The sequence below is a fragment of the Coenobita brevimanus genome, chromosome 70 (assembly GCF_032717465.1).
Source record: "Coenobita brevimanus isolate Jiangsu-jjx chromosome 70, ASM3271746v2, whole genome shotgun sequence".
NCBI lineage: Eukaryota > Metazoa > Arthropoda > Malacostraca > Decapoda > Coenobitidae > Coenobita > Coenobita brevimanus.
Window position 1 is genome coordinate 49,481,432 of NC_137023.1, and position 14,250 is coordinate 49,495,681.

Consider the following 14,250-nt stretch of genomic DNA (forward strand, 5'->3'; position numbering starts at 1 on the left):
AATAAAAAAATGAATTAATAAACAGGTATCCTACACTAAGTTCAATTCTTCAGCAGCCATGCACACTTATATGGAAAAGCATCTGGCATTTTGAGTCTCTCCCCTCCCCATTTGCTGTCTTCCCCTATCTCTTACTTGATCTTTCCCTATGTATACCGGACCCTATGTGTTTTGTGAGGGAATATAACACATGGACACCGCCAGCGCACCCCCCCACTTTCTCCTCCAAGCCAGTGGACAACGTGTGCACTTAACAAGGGTCGAGCCCCCTCCCATCCCCCATTCTCCCTCATCCTCCGTCTCTCTTTTTTTGTATACACTGTAATATACATCTCTCTCTCTCTCCCTCTCTCTCTCTCTCTCTCTCTCTCTTACTCCCCCCCCCCCACCGCGTCGCCAAGAGGTAAATCAATGGGCGACGGTGGTGGTGGTTGGTGATGGACTGATAGTAATGGTGGTCCACATGATTTGGGGAGATAAGGCATGATTGGGGACGATAGTGTAGGATTCAGGGGAGATTAGGCAGGGTGGTATTGATCGTATGTAGAGTTGCATTGATCGTGAACTACCGTCAGGACTGGGGAAGATGAAGTAGAACTGTACTGACTGCAACTCATTTTACAGAGGAAACGCTGGGTAGAGTTTCTGAGGTTTGAGAGTTGTTCTGATAGTGAGTCATTAAATATTATGAAGTGTTGTATTCATTGCGTTTCACTGTGTAAGACTGGAATATGAATCACTATAAACATGCCTTCTGGGTCATAGCTGTACTGATCGTGACTCTTAGTTGTGGGGAGAAAAAAGTAGTGCCTATTGGAGGAACAGGAGTATACTGTGCTTTCATTTGGAAAAGCGTTTGTTGTGACGATATACCAGTTTCGGTTAGACTGTGATTGTCTTCTAGTACTTGGGTATTATTCATTCCACTGAACAGTTTCACGGCACTGTGATATCAACGCGGGCAGTGTTGTACTAATTATGACTCACCATGCAGGACCGAGGAGATTAGGTAAAGTGTGAATTCAAGACTGAGAGAGATGGTGTATGTTTCAGGTAGAGTGCAGAGGGCTGGAAAAGAATAGACAGGACTACAGTTCATTGAGTTTAACTTAGCCTGGCGTATATTTTCGGCCCTCTGTAGCTTATTTCCTGTTGGTCATTGGTAGAATAAGAAAATATTATGGTCAGGCGGCCTTTCACAGCACTTTAGCGTGACTAGCACCATATTCTAGCGTTAATCTCTTGTTAGAGCTCAGTACTTAAAACTGAGAGATGGCAATTTTACGTAGTCAAAGTGAACAGAACATGGATGAAATATGAAAGAGGTATGCTGTTGGAGACTCACCGTGCGTTGCTTGGGTTTGATGAGGGGTCGGTTCTGTCCGTTCATCTTGTAGTAGAGGCCGCATGCGTTACACAGGTAGTGGCCGTTGCCGTCGCGTCGCCACAGCGGCGTTGACGTGGCGCCGCAGTTCACGCACTCACGACCCTCTGGAGGTAAACAGAGAGGAGAATATGTAAGGCTCACTGTTATCGTCATAACTGTAACCATTATTATCATCCTCATCTTTGCACACTCTGGGGACTAGACAAAAAGAATGTTGCTCATCACTATCATCATCATCATCATTAATATGCTCATCATCACCATAGCTCTCGCCTAAGTGATAGGGTCTTGCAAGATCCAGAAAAAAAAGTGGGAGAGTTATTATAAAGCATGCCCAGTGAAATGGACCACAGTCATCTACGCATCAATCAAATCTCATGGAAGTCTTGATTTGACCTAACAAGGAAAATCACCTGCACATATTTAGGCTCGTTGAAAGAAAAATATATTCTGTCTGTCTGTCTGTCTGTCTGTCTCTCTCTCTCTCTCTCTCTCTCTCTCTCTCTCTAATTATGTAGTTACGAGTTCCAGGTAGATCATACTTTCTGCTCAAGGTATCAGCAGTTTCTCCACCATCAAAAATAACTGGAACTGGAATATATGAAGGACTAACCCCTTCAGCATCATATGAAGCTTCCTCTTCATAAAATTAACAAACTAATCGCCATCATAAAGCACCAACAGTTTACAATACGAGGGAGGAGCTCACGTCATAAAAATCTGTTCCTCCTTCTTCAACAATGCTTAACAAGCTCAAGCCGTTGCCAATCAATTAAGAGTCAACAGCCTGTGAACCACTCAATCGACGAGGGGTGTGTGGGTGAGAGTGAGCGTGCCTGGCTGGCGTCCCGCGCCTCCCAGTAGGGTAGCTGTCCTGGGAATAGCGTGTGCCCAGATTCATGAACAGACTTACGATGAACTCTGACCAGTTCACATGTAGGTAATTTGGTTCGAAGGGAGACACAATTTAGACACTGAATTCTTTATTTTCTATATCGTTTCGAGCTACGCAGTCCCTCTGAAGATGGGTTCTGCATAGCCCAGAACGTTAGAAAAAAATAAGGAATTCAACCTCCATCCTGTGTCTCCCTCCCACCTACCTGACTATCAAGTTCCTCATTCAAGTCAGATTTGTGTTTGCAAGAAGAAAGAGACATGGGGAGTTTCTGTACTCTCCGCTACATGTCCTTCCTACAAAACCAAGATATTGGTTGCAATGTTTTTTTCCATACTAAGATTCATTTATTTATTTATTTATTTAACTTATTCATTCATTTACATACTGGCAGAATACAGAAGTTACGGGAAGGTTCGACTTTCCTTGATCTTTCTGCAGAAACAAACTTAGTTACGAGAGGAAGTTAATCGTAAATCTGTTCGCGAATCCCGGCCCTGGAAGGGAATCTCAGCACAGCCTCCCTCCCAGCAGTTTTGGCGGCAATAACCTAGGAGGGAGTCACACACGCCGCGGCCGTCCACCACAAACAAACACACACGCGAACAAATTGGTGGTAACAGCGGCGGCACGTGACCACAGGTGTCCCACCGACCACCACTGTCACCACTACCACCGCCAGTGTTTGCTCCACAATAACTCTTAACCCTTCCACAGGGAGTAGTTTCACTCTGCTGGATAATGTCACTCTGCGTTGGCTGAATAAACTGTCTGAATTTAACGAAACCAAAGAATGTGGTATCATGACTGGTTTTAATACTTTCTCTTGGAGAAAAAATTATTCAGTCGAGTCAGAATAAGGTTTATAAAGATGATGAATATCCATAGAGTAGCTCTGTCGATAATGAAATTAAATATTTAACTTATAGGAGATTTTTACAGAAGGTGTAATATGCCAGATATGTCGTAAAAAAAAAAAAAAAAAAAGTGGTCACGAAAATATGGCCGGACAAAGACGGATAACACCTGGGTGAGTTACGGTGAACACGGTGTTATTAATGCCATTCCCCCAGCGAGGCAACTGAAGGTAATAACGGGTGATCACGGGTGGGTTTGAGTGGTGAAGGGTGATGCACGGCTTTGTGGTTGAGTGGCTTTGGACTGCAGCGTTCTCATTTGCACTCGTATATTCCTTTTTACTAATTAAAAAAATACCATTTAAGCACAGAGTGATACGGTCGTTCTAGTGAGGCAAAGATTCGTTTCTTTAAGTTCTTTACGTTATTACTGTTTTGTAATAAAATTCGTAAATCTAATTTCAGCTGAAACTAAGTTACACGAAAAACTTTCACCCCATCGGCACACGACATGTACACCCAAGCATAATACACTTGAATGTCCAAATAGCTAACTGGTATCTGAAAAAACAACTTGGAAAAATTTCTCATAGGAATAGAGAACACAAAACATTAAAAAGATGTAAAGTATACGAAGCGCATACAAAAAGAGGGAAGAGAAAGGCTGAAAAAGCACTATTTAAATGTAAAGTCCTCTCTCCTACGATGCTCGTTAATATCATGTACAGTCCTCATCTCTTCCAGACTCAAATATAAATGGGAAACATAAAAGCTGAATCCCTGAGACATATACAAAATCGAAAAAAAGAATAATCCTCACGACACTCGCACACAAAGAGGATGCAGAGAAAAGCAGGAAAAAAAAAACACTAATAAGACAAAAGGATTTCATCCCTACGACACTCGCACTCACAAAAAGAGGAAAAGAAATTCCAGGAAAAAATTAATAACACGCAAGGTTTTCGTCCTTACAACACACAATTTTGGGAAAGGAAATTCGAAAAAAAAAAAAACTACGATGATACATAGGTGTAAAAAGTATGTTAAAAAAGGGGAGGCTAATAGGATGTTAAGATTCTCATCCCTACGACACACACACACACACACACACACACACACACACACACACACACACACACACACACACACACACAAGAGGAAAAGTGAGAGAGTGAAAAAAAACACCAATAAGACGTACTGCTCTCCCTTCTACGACATTCCCACACACACACAAAAAGGACAGTTCCAGTAGCCCATTACGTCCCCACGGCGCAGGTGTCGGGTCTATTTACATTACCCGAAGCCACCCTGTCATTACAACCCCCTAATAACACGGTCCTGCGCTCATTACGGCTTAAGCACCCCGTTTTTGTTATGCGGTAATGATAGCCTACTGTAACTCGGCCGCCAATTAAGAGTATATTGAGGTTAATGGCCACTTAAGGTGCTCTCATCCTCGCCACTTAGCCTAACCTACGCGGCGTTGGTAAATCATTGTCTCACTTTGTTGTGTCGGGGATTGCTTATCAGGTTAATTAGACTGTTGTTGCACCGCGACACTGTGTCTGTGGTGTTGTGGGTTGCATGCCTCTCTCTCTCTCTCTCTCTCTCTCTGCATTTCGATTTGTCTGTCTGCCTGTCTGTCTATCTGTTTGTGTGTCTGTCTTTGTGTCTGTCTGCCTGTCTGTCTCCCTCTCTGCATTTCGATTTGTCTGTCTGTGTGTCTCTGTCTGTCTGTCTGTCTGTCTATCTATGTCTCTGTCTCTGTCTGTCTGTCTGTCTGTCTGTCTCTCTCTCTCTCTCTCTCTCTCTCTCTCTCTCTCTCTCTCTCTCTCTCTCTCTCTCTCTCTCAACTACGAATAGCCGGAGATAAATGAGGTCCCGAGGTCCGGTGAGATTGTAGCTAATTAACCAAAATCTTTGCTGAAATAACAGAGTAAATTTTCATGACAGGAATAATCACAGAGCACAGGGGGTCAAGGGATCAACTGAGAGTCTTAACCCATGCATCTCAGCGAATTATTTTCACCTATATTTCGGACAATTCAAGACAATTTTAGCGAAGAAAAGACGGAAGCAATATTGGAAACGGTACGAGTTTTACACCTTTCTCTGGCCTCTGTCAAGACTTTTTCATTCAGCGTAGGAAAGATTTATGACACAGAAGGGGTTAAAGAGAAATGTTAATCTCTGCTGCATGAAGGTTACGCAGATTTATTAAGGGAAAACAACAGAAGTATCAAAAAAATTATTCTGGGAGACCTTCGTTGCAAATGATCGAAATAACAAAACTGAACATCACAGTGGCCACAGAGTTATAAAAGGAGAGTGAATTTCGTTGTTCATGATCTTTAAAACAGAGTGAATTTCTTTGTTCATGGCCTGTACAAAAAGTGAATTTGGTTGCTCATGACCTTTACAAGAAAATGAAGGTGGCTGTACACTGAGAGTGAATTTTTTTTGTTCATTGTCAGTACGAGAGAGTAAATTTCCTTACTCATGACCTCTACGAGGGAGGGAAATTCTTTGCTCATGACCTGCACGAGGGAGAAATTTCGTCGCCCATGACCTAATGAAGCTAAACATCACAGTGGCGGCAGAGAGTGACGTTGTTGGTGATGAAGTGTATTAACGGAGCTAAAGTCGCTCTATCCTCCATCAAGGCTAGATGACATGACTGACGACCCTTCTGAATTGATGTCACATTTGTTGACGCTAATGGCTCGAAGTTCCACGGGTGAAGCAGGATCGCGTGCCAAGTGAGACGGATGGGTGAGAAACAGGGGAGGGGAGGGAGAGAGAGTGGAAGAGAGAGAGAGGAGTGGGAAGGAGGGTGGTGGAGTAGGAGGGGGGAAGGGAGAGTAGGAGGAGGAGTGGACGGGAGAAGGGAGAGGGAGTGAACGAGAGAGGGGAGTACAAAGGAAAGTAAATAGTAACGGAGAGAGGGAGAGTGTAGGGACAGACGGAGAAAGGGAGAGTGGGAAGAGACGAGGGAGGAAAGAATGAAGAGAGAGGGAGAAAAGAATGGAAAGGGAAACAAGAAATGAAGAGAGCGCGCTCACGGAAAGAGAAAAAGATTGAAGAGAAGGAGAAAGTCGAGAAAAGAGTGCAGAAAACAGAGGAAAACATGGAAAGAGGGAGAAGGAGTGGAACAAGGGATAAGGAGAGAGAAGAGAGGGAGAATGAAAGAGGAGGATATGCCTGAGGGAGAATGATTTGTCACGGCGAGACTGTATGTGGGCCGGTGATGAAGTTGACGTATGCCTAAGCTTACACGGCGACTAACTAGAAAAACGCCAAATGAATGAACGAGGTGAGAGGAGAGCAAAGGAGGAGGCATAAAGATGACAGCAAAGAAAGAATTCAGGAGCATCAATCTTTTTACTACGATGTCCTATTAGCTTAAGTTATACTTTCTCCCTCTTAAAGAAGGACCAAAGTGAGAGGGTTAGTGAGGGCTTTATATAACTAACTCCTGAAGTTCGAAAGTCTCTCATAAGCCGGATAATACCAATAAAAATATCAATGACGTGTTCCAGTTGAAGGGGCTGAAATGATGGTGTAAGTAAGCACATGCCACAAAATACAATCTATTTCATAAGAATAAATTATATTATATCCTTAGGGCTTACTAATATCTCAACACAGTAATAGACCTCCTGCATCACACGTCTGTTGGAAGTAGTTAAGTACTATTAATAAAGTAGCCTACGTGGAAAAAGAAAATGAGAGAGGGTGGCGTGTCTTGGAGGGAGGGACCAGCGGAAAGTAGATGAAGTACATGACGCCAGGTGAAAAAGGCTGAACCATGTAATTACTACCTTCTAATGTTTTTGCACCAAGTATGTATGTAAGAATGTATTTACTTACTGAATGTATGTACGTATGTATTGTAAGCATGTATGTTTGGGGACAATAGTTCACCTAATTTTTCACGTCTTCAGCTCTTCAGTTTTCTCTGTGGCTAACATTTTTAAGTTTAGAATGCTTAGTATGCTTTTCAGCACGTAGACGATTCCCTTTGCTGCGCCAGTGAAGAGAGTGATTTTGTGTGTGTGTGTGTGTGTGTGTGTGTGTGTGTGTGTGTGTGTGTGTGTGTGTGTGTGTGTGTGTGTGTGTGTGTGTGTGTGTGTGTGTGTGTGTGTGTGTGTGTGTGTGTGTGTGTGTGTGTGTGTGTGTGTGTGTGTGTGTGTGTGTGTGTGTGTGTGTGTGTGTGTGTGTGTGTGTGTGTGTGTGTGTGTGTGTGTGTGTGTGTGTGTGTGTGTGTGTGTGTGTGTGTGTGTGTGTGTGTGTGTGTGTGTGTGTGTGTGTGTGTGTGTGTGTGTGTGTGTGTGTGTGTGTGTGTGTGTGTGTGTGTGTGTGTGTGTGTGTGTGTGTGTGTGTGTGTGTGTGTGTGTGTGTGTGTGTGTGTGTGTGTGTGTGTGTGTGTGTGTGTGTGTGTGTGTGTGTGTGTGTGTGTGTGTGTGTGTGTGTGTGTGTGTGTGTGTGTGTGTGTGTGTGTGTGTGTGTGTGTGTGTGTGTGTGTGTGTGTGTGTGTGTGTGTGTGTGTGTGTGTGTGTGTGTGTGTGTGTGTGTGTGTGTGTGTGTGTGTGTGTGTGTGTGTGTGTGTGTGTGTGTGTGTGTGTGTGTGTGTGTGTGTGTGTGTGTGTGTGTGTGTGTGTGTGTGTGTGTGTGTGTGTGTGTGTGTGTGTGTGTGTGTGTGTGTGTGTGTGTGCCACCTATCACAGAAAGCAATACCAGGCAAGAGAGAGACATAATTCAGAGAATATTTAGAGAAAGTAGGCTATATATAACATTAAATATTGAGCAGGTGGAGTGGTGCTAATGGAACAGAAATTTTACCTGTACTGGAGCGCTTTGAAGTCTTGGACTTCTCTTGCGACGGGGACATGGGGGTGGACGGCACGGAGGGGAAGGGCTTGCTGAACATGGAGGACATTCCCGACGAAGGGTAGAAGCCGGAGTAGCCTGTGTGTGCGAAGTCCATGGAGGAGTGGGTGGGGTAGCCTGTGTAGCCCGTGGGGTGGGCGGTGGAATGTGCTGGGGATAGGGAAAGGGAGGGCTTGGAGGCGAAGGAAGAACTGAAGACTGGGGTGTAGGAGGCGTCTGGTTTGATCTCGCTTACACCCGCGACTGGAGATGCTGTTAATCGATCAGGAGTCATGCGGGCGGCGGAGGTTGTGTCTTGCTGTTGCTGCTGCTGCGGCGGCTGCTGTGGTGGCTGCTGCTGCTGTGGCATGGGACTGGTGCTCATGGGCTGCTCCTGTGGCTGTGGCTGCTGTGGCTGGGGCGGACCTTGCTGTGTGGGTGTCTCTTCAGGAGGCGTGGGTGGGTAACCATAAGCTGCATATCCCTGTGCAGCTTGATGTGTCTGGTGTGCAGGTGTTGGGGTGGGCTGGTACGTCTTGGCGAAGGGTGTGTGCCATGAAGACGCTGGGGTGTTGTAGGCGGTGGGTGCTGCGGCGGCCATCTTGTCAGTGCCCAGCCAGGAGTGTAGGGGGGTGGGGAAGTGGGGGTGGGCGCGGTACATTCCCCCCTGGGCAAAGCGACCTGCACAGGCACAAGGACGGAATTAGCAACACTGCATGATAGAGGAGCAGATTAGTCACTGTAAACAAGCCTCGCTCTTGAGACTTCCTTCTTCTACTAGAGATGAGCTTGATTTTTATAGGGTTGGAAAAGATCAAGGCTGGAATTAACACTGTAACATCGCTAGGTTCCTTCTCATAATTAGGATTTTTTTTTTCTTTCAAGGAAGGGCACGGAAAGGAGAATGAAGAATTTTTTTCATGATCCTTCCTCCGCAAAAACAAATCTTAGTTGCGGGAGGAAAATCATTGTAAGATATTATACAAAAATAAACCCATGTAAACTACATGCTACAGGAGAATATAAATCTGGAGCAGGTATATTGCCCTCCCTTCTCTCACAAGCTCCAGTGATGTCGACGTACGCTATGTAGATTGCCAAAATTCTATACTGAAGATATAAATTACAGGAAGAAAACAAAAATGTTTTGCATTCTGGTTTGTGCTATAGTAGATCCAAAACATATACAGTTCTTTTCGTGAATATTATGGTATCCCTTCTAGCCCCTTCCCTCAAGAAAAAAAATAATAGAAAGAGAGAAAAACACATTTCCTTCCTACCACCCAAGTCCTGATAAACATCCACAACTCCAAAAGAACAACAGGGTCTGGATTAACGCAAACACCTCACCCTGACTCCTGAGCAATTCCACAAAGAATGGTGCTCGACAGTCGATCGACGGGATGAGTGGCATGGGGGTAAGGGAGGCTGGGTAGGTGCTACGGGGAGGGTAGGGGCAAGAGGAAAGTGACTGTGTGTGGGGGGTAGAAGGGGAGAAAAGAATTAACGTGAGACGGGAGGCAGGCAAGAAAATGTGGGGGATGGGAGGCGAAAAAATAAAAGTTGTGTGGAAATGGAGGACGGTAGGAAGAAAGTAAAAGTGCTTGTTTGTGTGTGTGTGTGTGTGTGTGTGTGTCTAACCGGGGGGGTGAGGAGGTTAAAGGAAGGAGTAATGTAGGGTGAGGGTATGAGGAAAGGGAAACATTATGTATGTGTCACCAGAAAAGTAGAACTGGGAGGTACCGAAAGGGGTAAAGAAGAAACGAACACTGAATGGTGAGGGGAAGAGGAGATTTGTAAAGGAAAAGAGCAATGTAGGAGTGGATGGTAAAGGAGAGGAAAAGAACAATTTGCATGTGTGGAGGGGGTAGGAGGTTGAAGGAAAGGAACTATGTATGTGGAGTAAGCCCAAAAAGATTATGTGGGAGTGTAGGAGGGAGGAAAGAGGAACACTGAAAGCATAAGTGATGGAATGGGAGGGAAAGTAAAGAGGATAGGGAGGAACGCAACAGTGTGAGAACTGGGGTAGAGAAAGACAGAAGGAGTGTGAGGAGTGGGGCAGGAAAGGAAGGAAGGAAGGAAGGAAGGAAGGAAGGAAGGAAGGAAGAAAGGAAGGAAGGGAAGGGAAGGGACAGGAAGGGAAGGGACGGAAGGAAAGGGAACGGAAGGGAAAAGAAGGGAAGGGAAGGGAAGGGAAGGAAAGGGAAGGAAGGGACGGAAAGAAGGAGGGATGGGTACAAGGAAAGGAACAGTGTGAGGATCGGTGGGAGGGGGGGAAGGGGGAGGCCGTGAGGCGGACGCTGCTTGGGTGGTTTAAAGAAGGTCGTATTGTTTGGCGTTGTTTGGGTAACGTGTGGTTGGTTCGGTGGCGATTATGGCTTGGGTGTTCCCCAGTGTTCTAATATTCCCTTTCTTCTGCTCGTTTTCTTTGAAGCACTTTATAGGTATTAGATTTTTTTTTTCACAGTTTCCTTGCTTATAGTTTTGCTTTTCTATGGCAATGGACTGTCCTAATTTTGCGTTACAGAATTCCAGTCTTTCTTTCATCTCTATATTGTTTTGTTCAAAGATTAAGTTTTCTTTTGTTCACTTTCGAACTTTTTAAAAAGTAGCTGTGTTCTTTTTAAATTCCTTTCCTTGAAGTCATATTGTATTCATGTATTTACTTATTTATGGTGGAATCGAACCACTCCGGTTGTCTATACATATTTATCTGCCCTTTTTCCCTTTATCTTATTGTGCTGTCCATCTGTTAGAATTTTACCCACGATTTTTATAGTAAATATCAGAACTAAGATTGTGCTTAGTACGAGCACTGTGTGTATAGGATAAAATGTGGGAAATGTGCATAGTATTAGATGACATGGATGGGAAAAACGACTTGGAGAATGAAAACAATAGGTAAGGATTATAACAGGACATACGAAAGAATTTGAGAAAAGTTCATAGGGTACGGAGGTAGAATATGTGGAAAATGATAAGTCAGAGAAAAAAAGAAAAGTGAAAAAGGGCTAAAGGGAATAGGGTTGGGTAGGGTAAACGGGTGACGAGGCACACAAAGAATTTACGTTGGGGGAAGGAGGACGAGGCAAGGCATGGGTAAGAGGCTGGTGGTGATTGGTTGAAAAGTCAGAAGAGATGGTCAGAGATAAGCCGAGTTCGTTGAGGGGAAAGATGGAAGCTGGAGGAGGGAAATATGGAGGCCGGAGGAGGGGAAAAGGAAGAAGGGAGAGAAAACAAGGGGTGAGTCAAGCTGAAACTGGGGGTACAAAGGACGCAGGAAATGGATGGAAGTTTGGGCACACTGTAACATCAGCAGTACGCAAATGATGCAACATTCCGGTTTTTGGTGTTTGAAAGGTCTCTGTACAGTAGGAAACGGGAGATGTTAGTCTGAAGTGTGACAGTGTAAAATGTGGAGGTGTGAATTACAGGAGTGTGAGGTGAGGAAGTGTGAAGTGTGGTGGCGAGAGGTACCGCTGCATGAAGTGTGGCGGTGTGAGGTGTGACTGAGTGAGGTGTGGCGGTGCGAGGTGTGACAGTATGAAGTCTGGCAATGTGAGATGCGGTAGTATGAAGTGTGGCGGTGTGAAGTGTGGCTACATGAGATGTGACGGTGCAAGTGAAGTGTGGCAACGTGAGGTGTGACGATGTACGTGAAATGTGGCAGCGTGAAGTGTGGCGATGTGAGGGGCGGCCATGTCGTTTCTTGTGTATAAATATTCAAACTGATAAGGAAATATGGGAAACAGAAGCTGAAATTGAGGGAGGGAAAAAAAAAAACGACAAGCGAAGAAAGCCTCACGCCAGAAATCCACAAGAGAATGGAAGCAGGGAGGGATGAGGTTTGTCTTTTTTAAGGTGTTGTTCTCCATTGTGTGTAGGTGAAAGGGAGGCAGAAGCCACGGGCCCTCCTCGTCACCGCCAGTCAATACCCCGACAATGGAAGGTGTTAGCCGCGGATATGTTGTGTGGACGCCAGATATGAACGGATGGGAAAATAATAAGTTTGACAGGCACTGGGAAAGGATAAAACATACACACAGAGTCTCTCTCTCTCTCTCTCTCTCTCTCTCTCTCTCTCCATACCTCCTCCTCGGTCCATCTGTCTGTCTGTCTTAGAGCTCACGTGCCTGGCCGCGACCAAACGAGGGTGTTAATGCGTGGGCACTGATGGCAGCCCATTATAGTGGGGGCAGGATGGATGGGCAGGCGGCGTGGTGGTAAGGGGCATGTGGGTGGAGGTTAGGTGGAAAAGGATGGATGGTGAGGATGGAGACGGGGGTTGTATAGAAGAGGTAAGGGGATGACGCAAGTTGATGGGAAAGATTAGAAAATGGCTGGGGTGATGGTGGATTTTGAGTGAATGGGAAGAGTGCGTAAAGGATGTGAGTGCAGGTTGTGTGGAAAGGGATGGATAATAAAGGTGGAGGTGGGGGTTATATGGAAGAGGTTCTTTAGTAAGGGTGGAGGAATGCTGAAGGGAGGGATTACAAAATGACTACACTGATGGAGGATGTTGAATGAATGAGTAGGTGACGTGGTGATAAGGGGGATGTGGGTGGAGGCTGTGTGGAGGAGGATAAGGGCAAGGATGACTACGTAAAGACAAAAGGGGTGTTGTGGGAGGTGATGGAGAGTGCATATGCAGAAATAAGAGGGCCGACAAGGGGATGTGCAAGGGTGAGAGAGAGTGCGCAGGGGAGAGGAAGAGGTGGTAAGGGAGAGAAGGGATGTGTAAGAAAAAGTGAGTATGTGTAAGGGAGAGGAGACGTGAGAGCCTAGAAAGGGAGAGAAGTTATGTGTATGCGTGAAGAAGAGTGTATAAAGTTAAGAGAAGACGTGTAGGGGTGGGGAAGGAGGAATAGGGATGAGGAGACAAACTGAATGAGGCTACGTAAGGGAGAGAAATGGTGGGGAAGTTAAGGACGGGATGACGGAGGGGTATGAGGCCACGGCTGAGTGCCCCCTGCCAGTGATTGGTGCCCTCTACCCACGTGACCCCAACACCGACCCAGGTATTAGCACAGTCTTACCGAGGACAGCTTTGGTGAATTTGATCCTCTCGCTACCACGCTTAGCTCAGCAACCTGTTCTTCCTCACCCCTCGGCTTTGGAAGTAGGTAGTCAGTAATTTAAGGGGATACTGATTGTACAGTTTGGCTGAATATTTCAAGTAGCTAACATGCATAAAGAAAGCTTCCTCTCTCCTTGTCTTTGAAAGTAGTTAGTTATTAATTAACGAGGATAATGATAACAGGAGTTGATTGATATTCTATTAGAAGCTAATCGGTACATAGTAATCCCAATGTATTTTGCCTAAAAGGCCACGGGGCAGCCAATAGATATGCACTGTGTTGTAATTTTTTTCATATAATCTGATTTTCTTTTTAAGGTATTTTAAAAAAATTCCTTTGTCTTCTAAGTCTCAGTACTCCCCTTTTCTACCTCCTCCTTCCTTTCGTTCGCTGTTTTCTCCTACTCCCATTCAGAAGACTCCTGGGTTGGCAGCCACAAAAACCACACTCCCTTGGGATGGTCCGGCCGCCTCCCGACTACCCGAAGGAATGAATGACCGCCGCCGACCCAAAACATCCGCCAAACATCCATTTTCCCCCTCAGACACATTTACTTTTTCCACGAGGGGAGAGCGAGAGAGAGAAGAGTCCGAGGGAGGTAATGGGGAATGACAGTTAACATCTGTATTTGGCAATCAGTGTGGTGGGAAGCTTTCAGGGGTAATAGGTCTAAGGTGGAGTTATGGGGCACAGACTCCAGCCAGACGTCAGAGTTTGGTGGGGAGAAGGAAGGGGGGGAAGAAGAGGGTGTTGGAAGGGAGGGAGAGAGGGTGTATGTGGGAGGAAAGAGGAGAGACGAGAGGGTGTGAGTGTAAAGGATGTTGTAGGAAGGGGTGGAGAGGGAAGGGTGAGAGAGAGAAGGGTGTGTGAAGGAAGGGTGAGGTGAGGAAGGGGGAGAGGGTGCGAAAGTTTGCATAAAAGTGATAGGGTTATAGCGAGAAGAGAGAAAGAAAATGGAGAAATAAATGAAATATACAGAGAGGAGGGAACGATGAGAGAAAAAGAGGAGTTGATAGAGGAAAGGGAAGGGAGAATGAACCGGGGAGGAGAGAGGAGTGAGGAAATAGGAGAGGAGGGCAGGGTGAGAAAGGGGGAAGAGAGTGAAGGGTGAGTGTAAAGAGAAGAAAAAATAAACCAGGCGAGAGACTGTGTGAGGTACAAAGG

The 14,250-nt window shown here is 45.4% G+C and overlaps 1 protein-coding gene across 2 annotated transcripts in view; it reads right to left on the minus strand.

The window, feature by feature from the left end:
• Window positions 1-14,250, minus strand: part of LOC145406306 (uncharacterized) — a 53,874-nt gene that overhangs the window by 19,981 nt on the left and 19,643 nt on the right. Inside the window, exons 1-3 of one of the 2 annotated variants that reach the window (XM_080277469.1) lie at window positions 13,045-13,092; window positions 7,982-8,689; window positions 1,346-1,491 (exon numbers count right to left, since the gene is read on the minus strand). In XM_080277469.1, the coding sequence (XP_080133595.1) occupies window positions 1,346-1,491; window positions 7,982-8,669 (834 nt within the window). In that variant the 5' untranslated portion in view covers window positions 8,670-8,689; window positions 13,045-13,092. Of the gene's footprint in view, window positions 1-1,345; window positions 1,492-7,981; window positions 8,690-13,044; window positions 13,093-14,250 lie in introns of those variants that run through there. The other variant, XM_080277467.1, reaches the window with a different exon arrangement.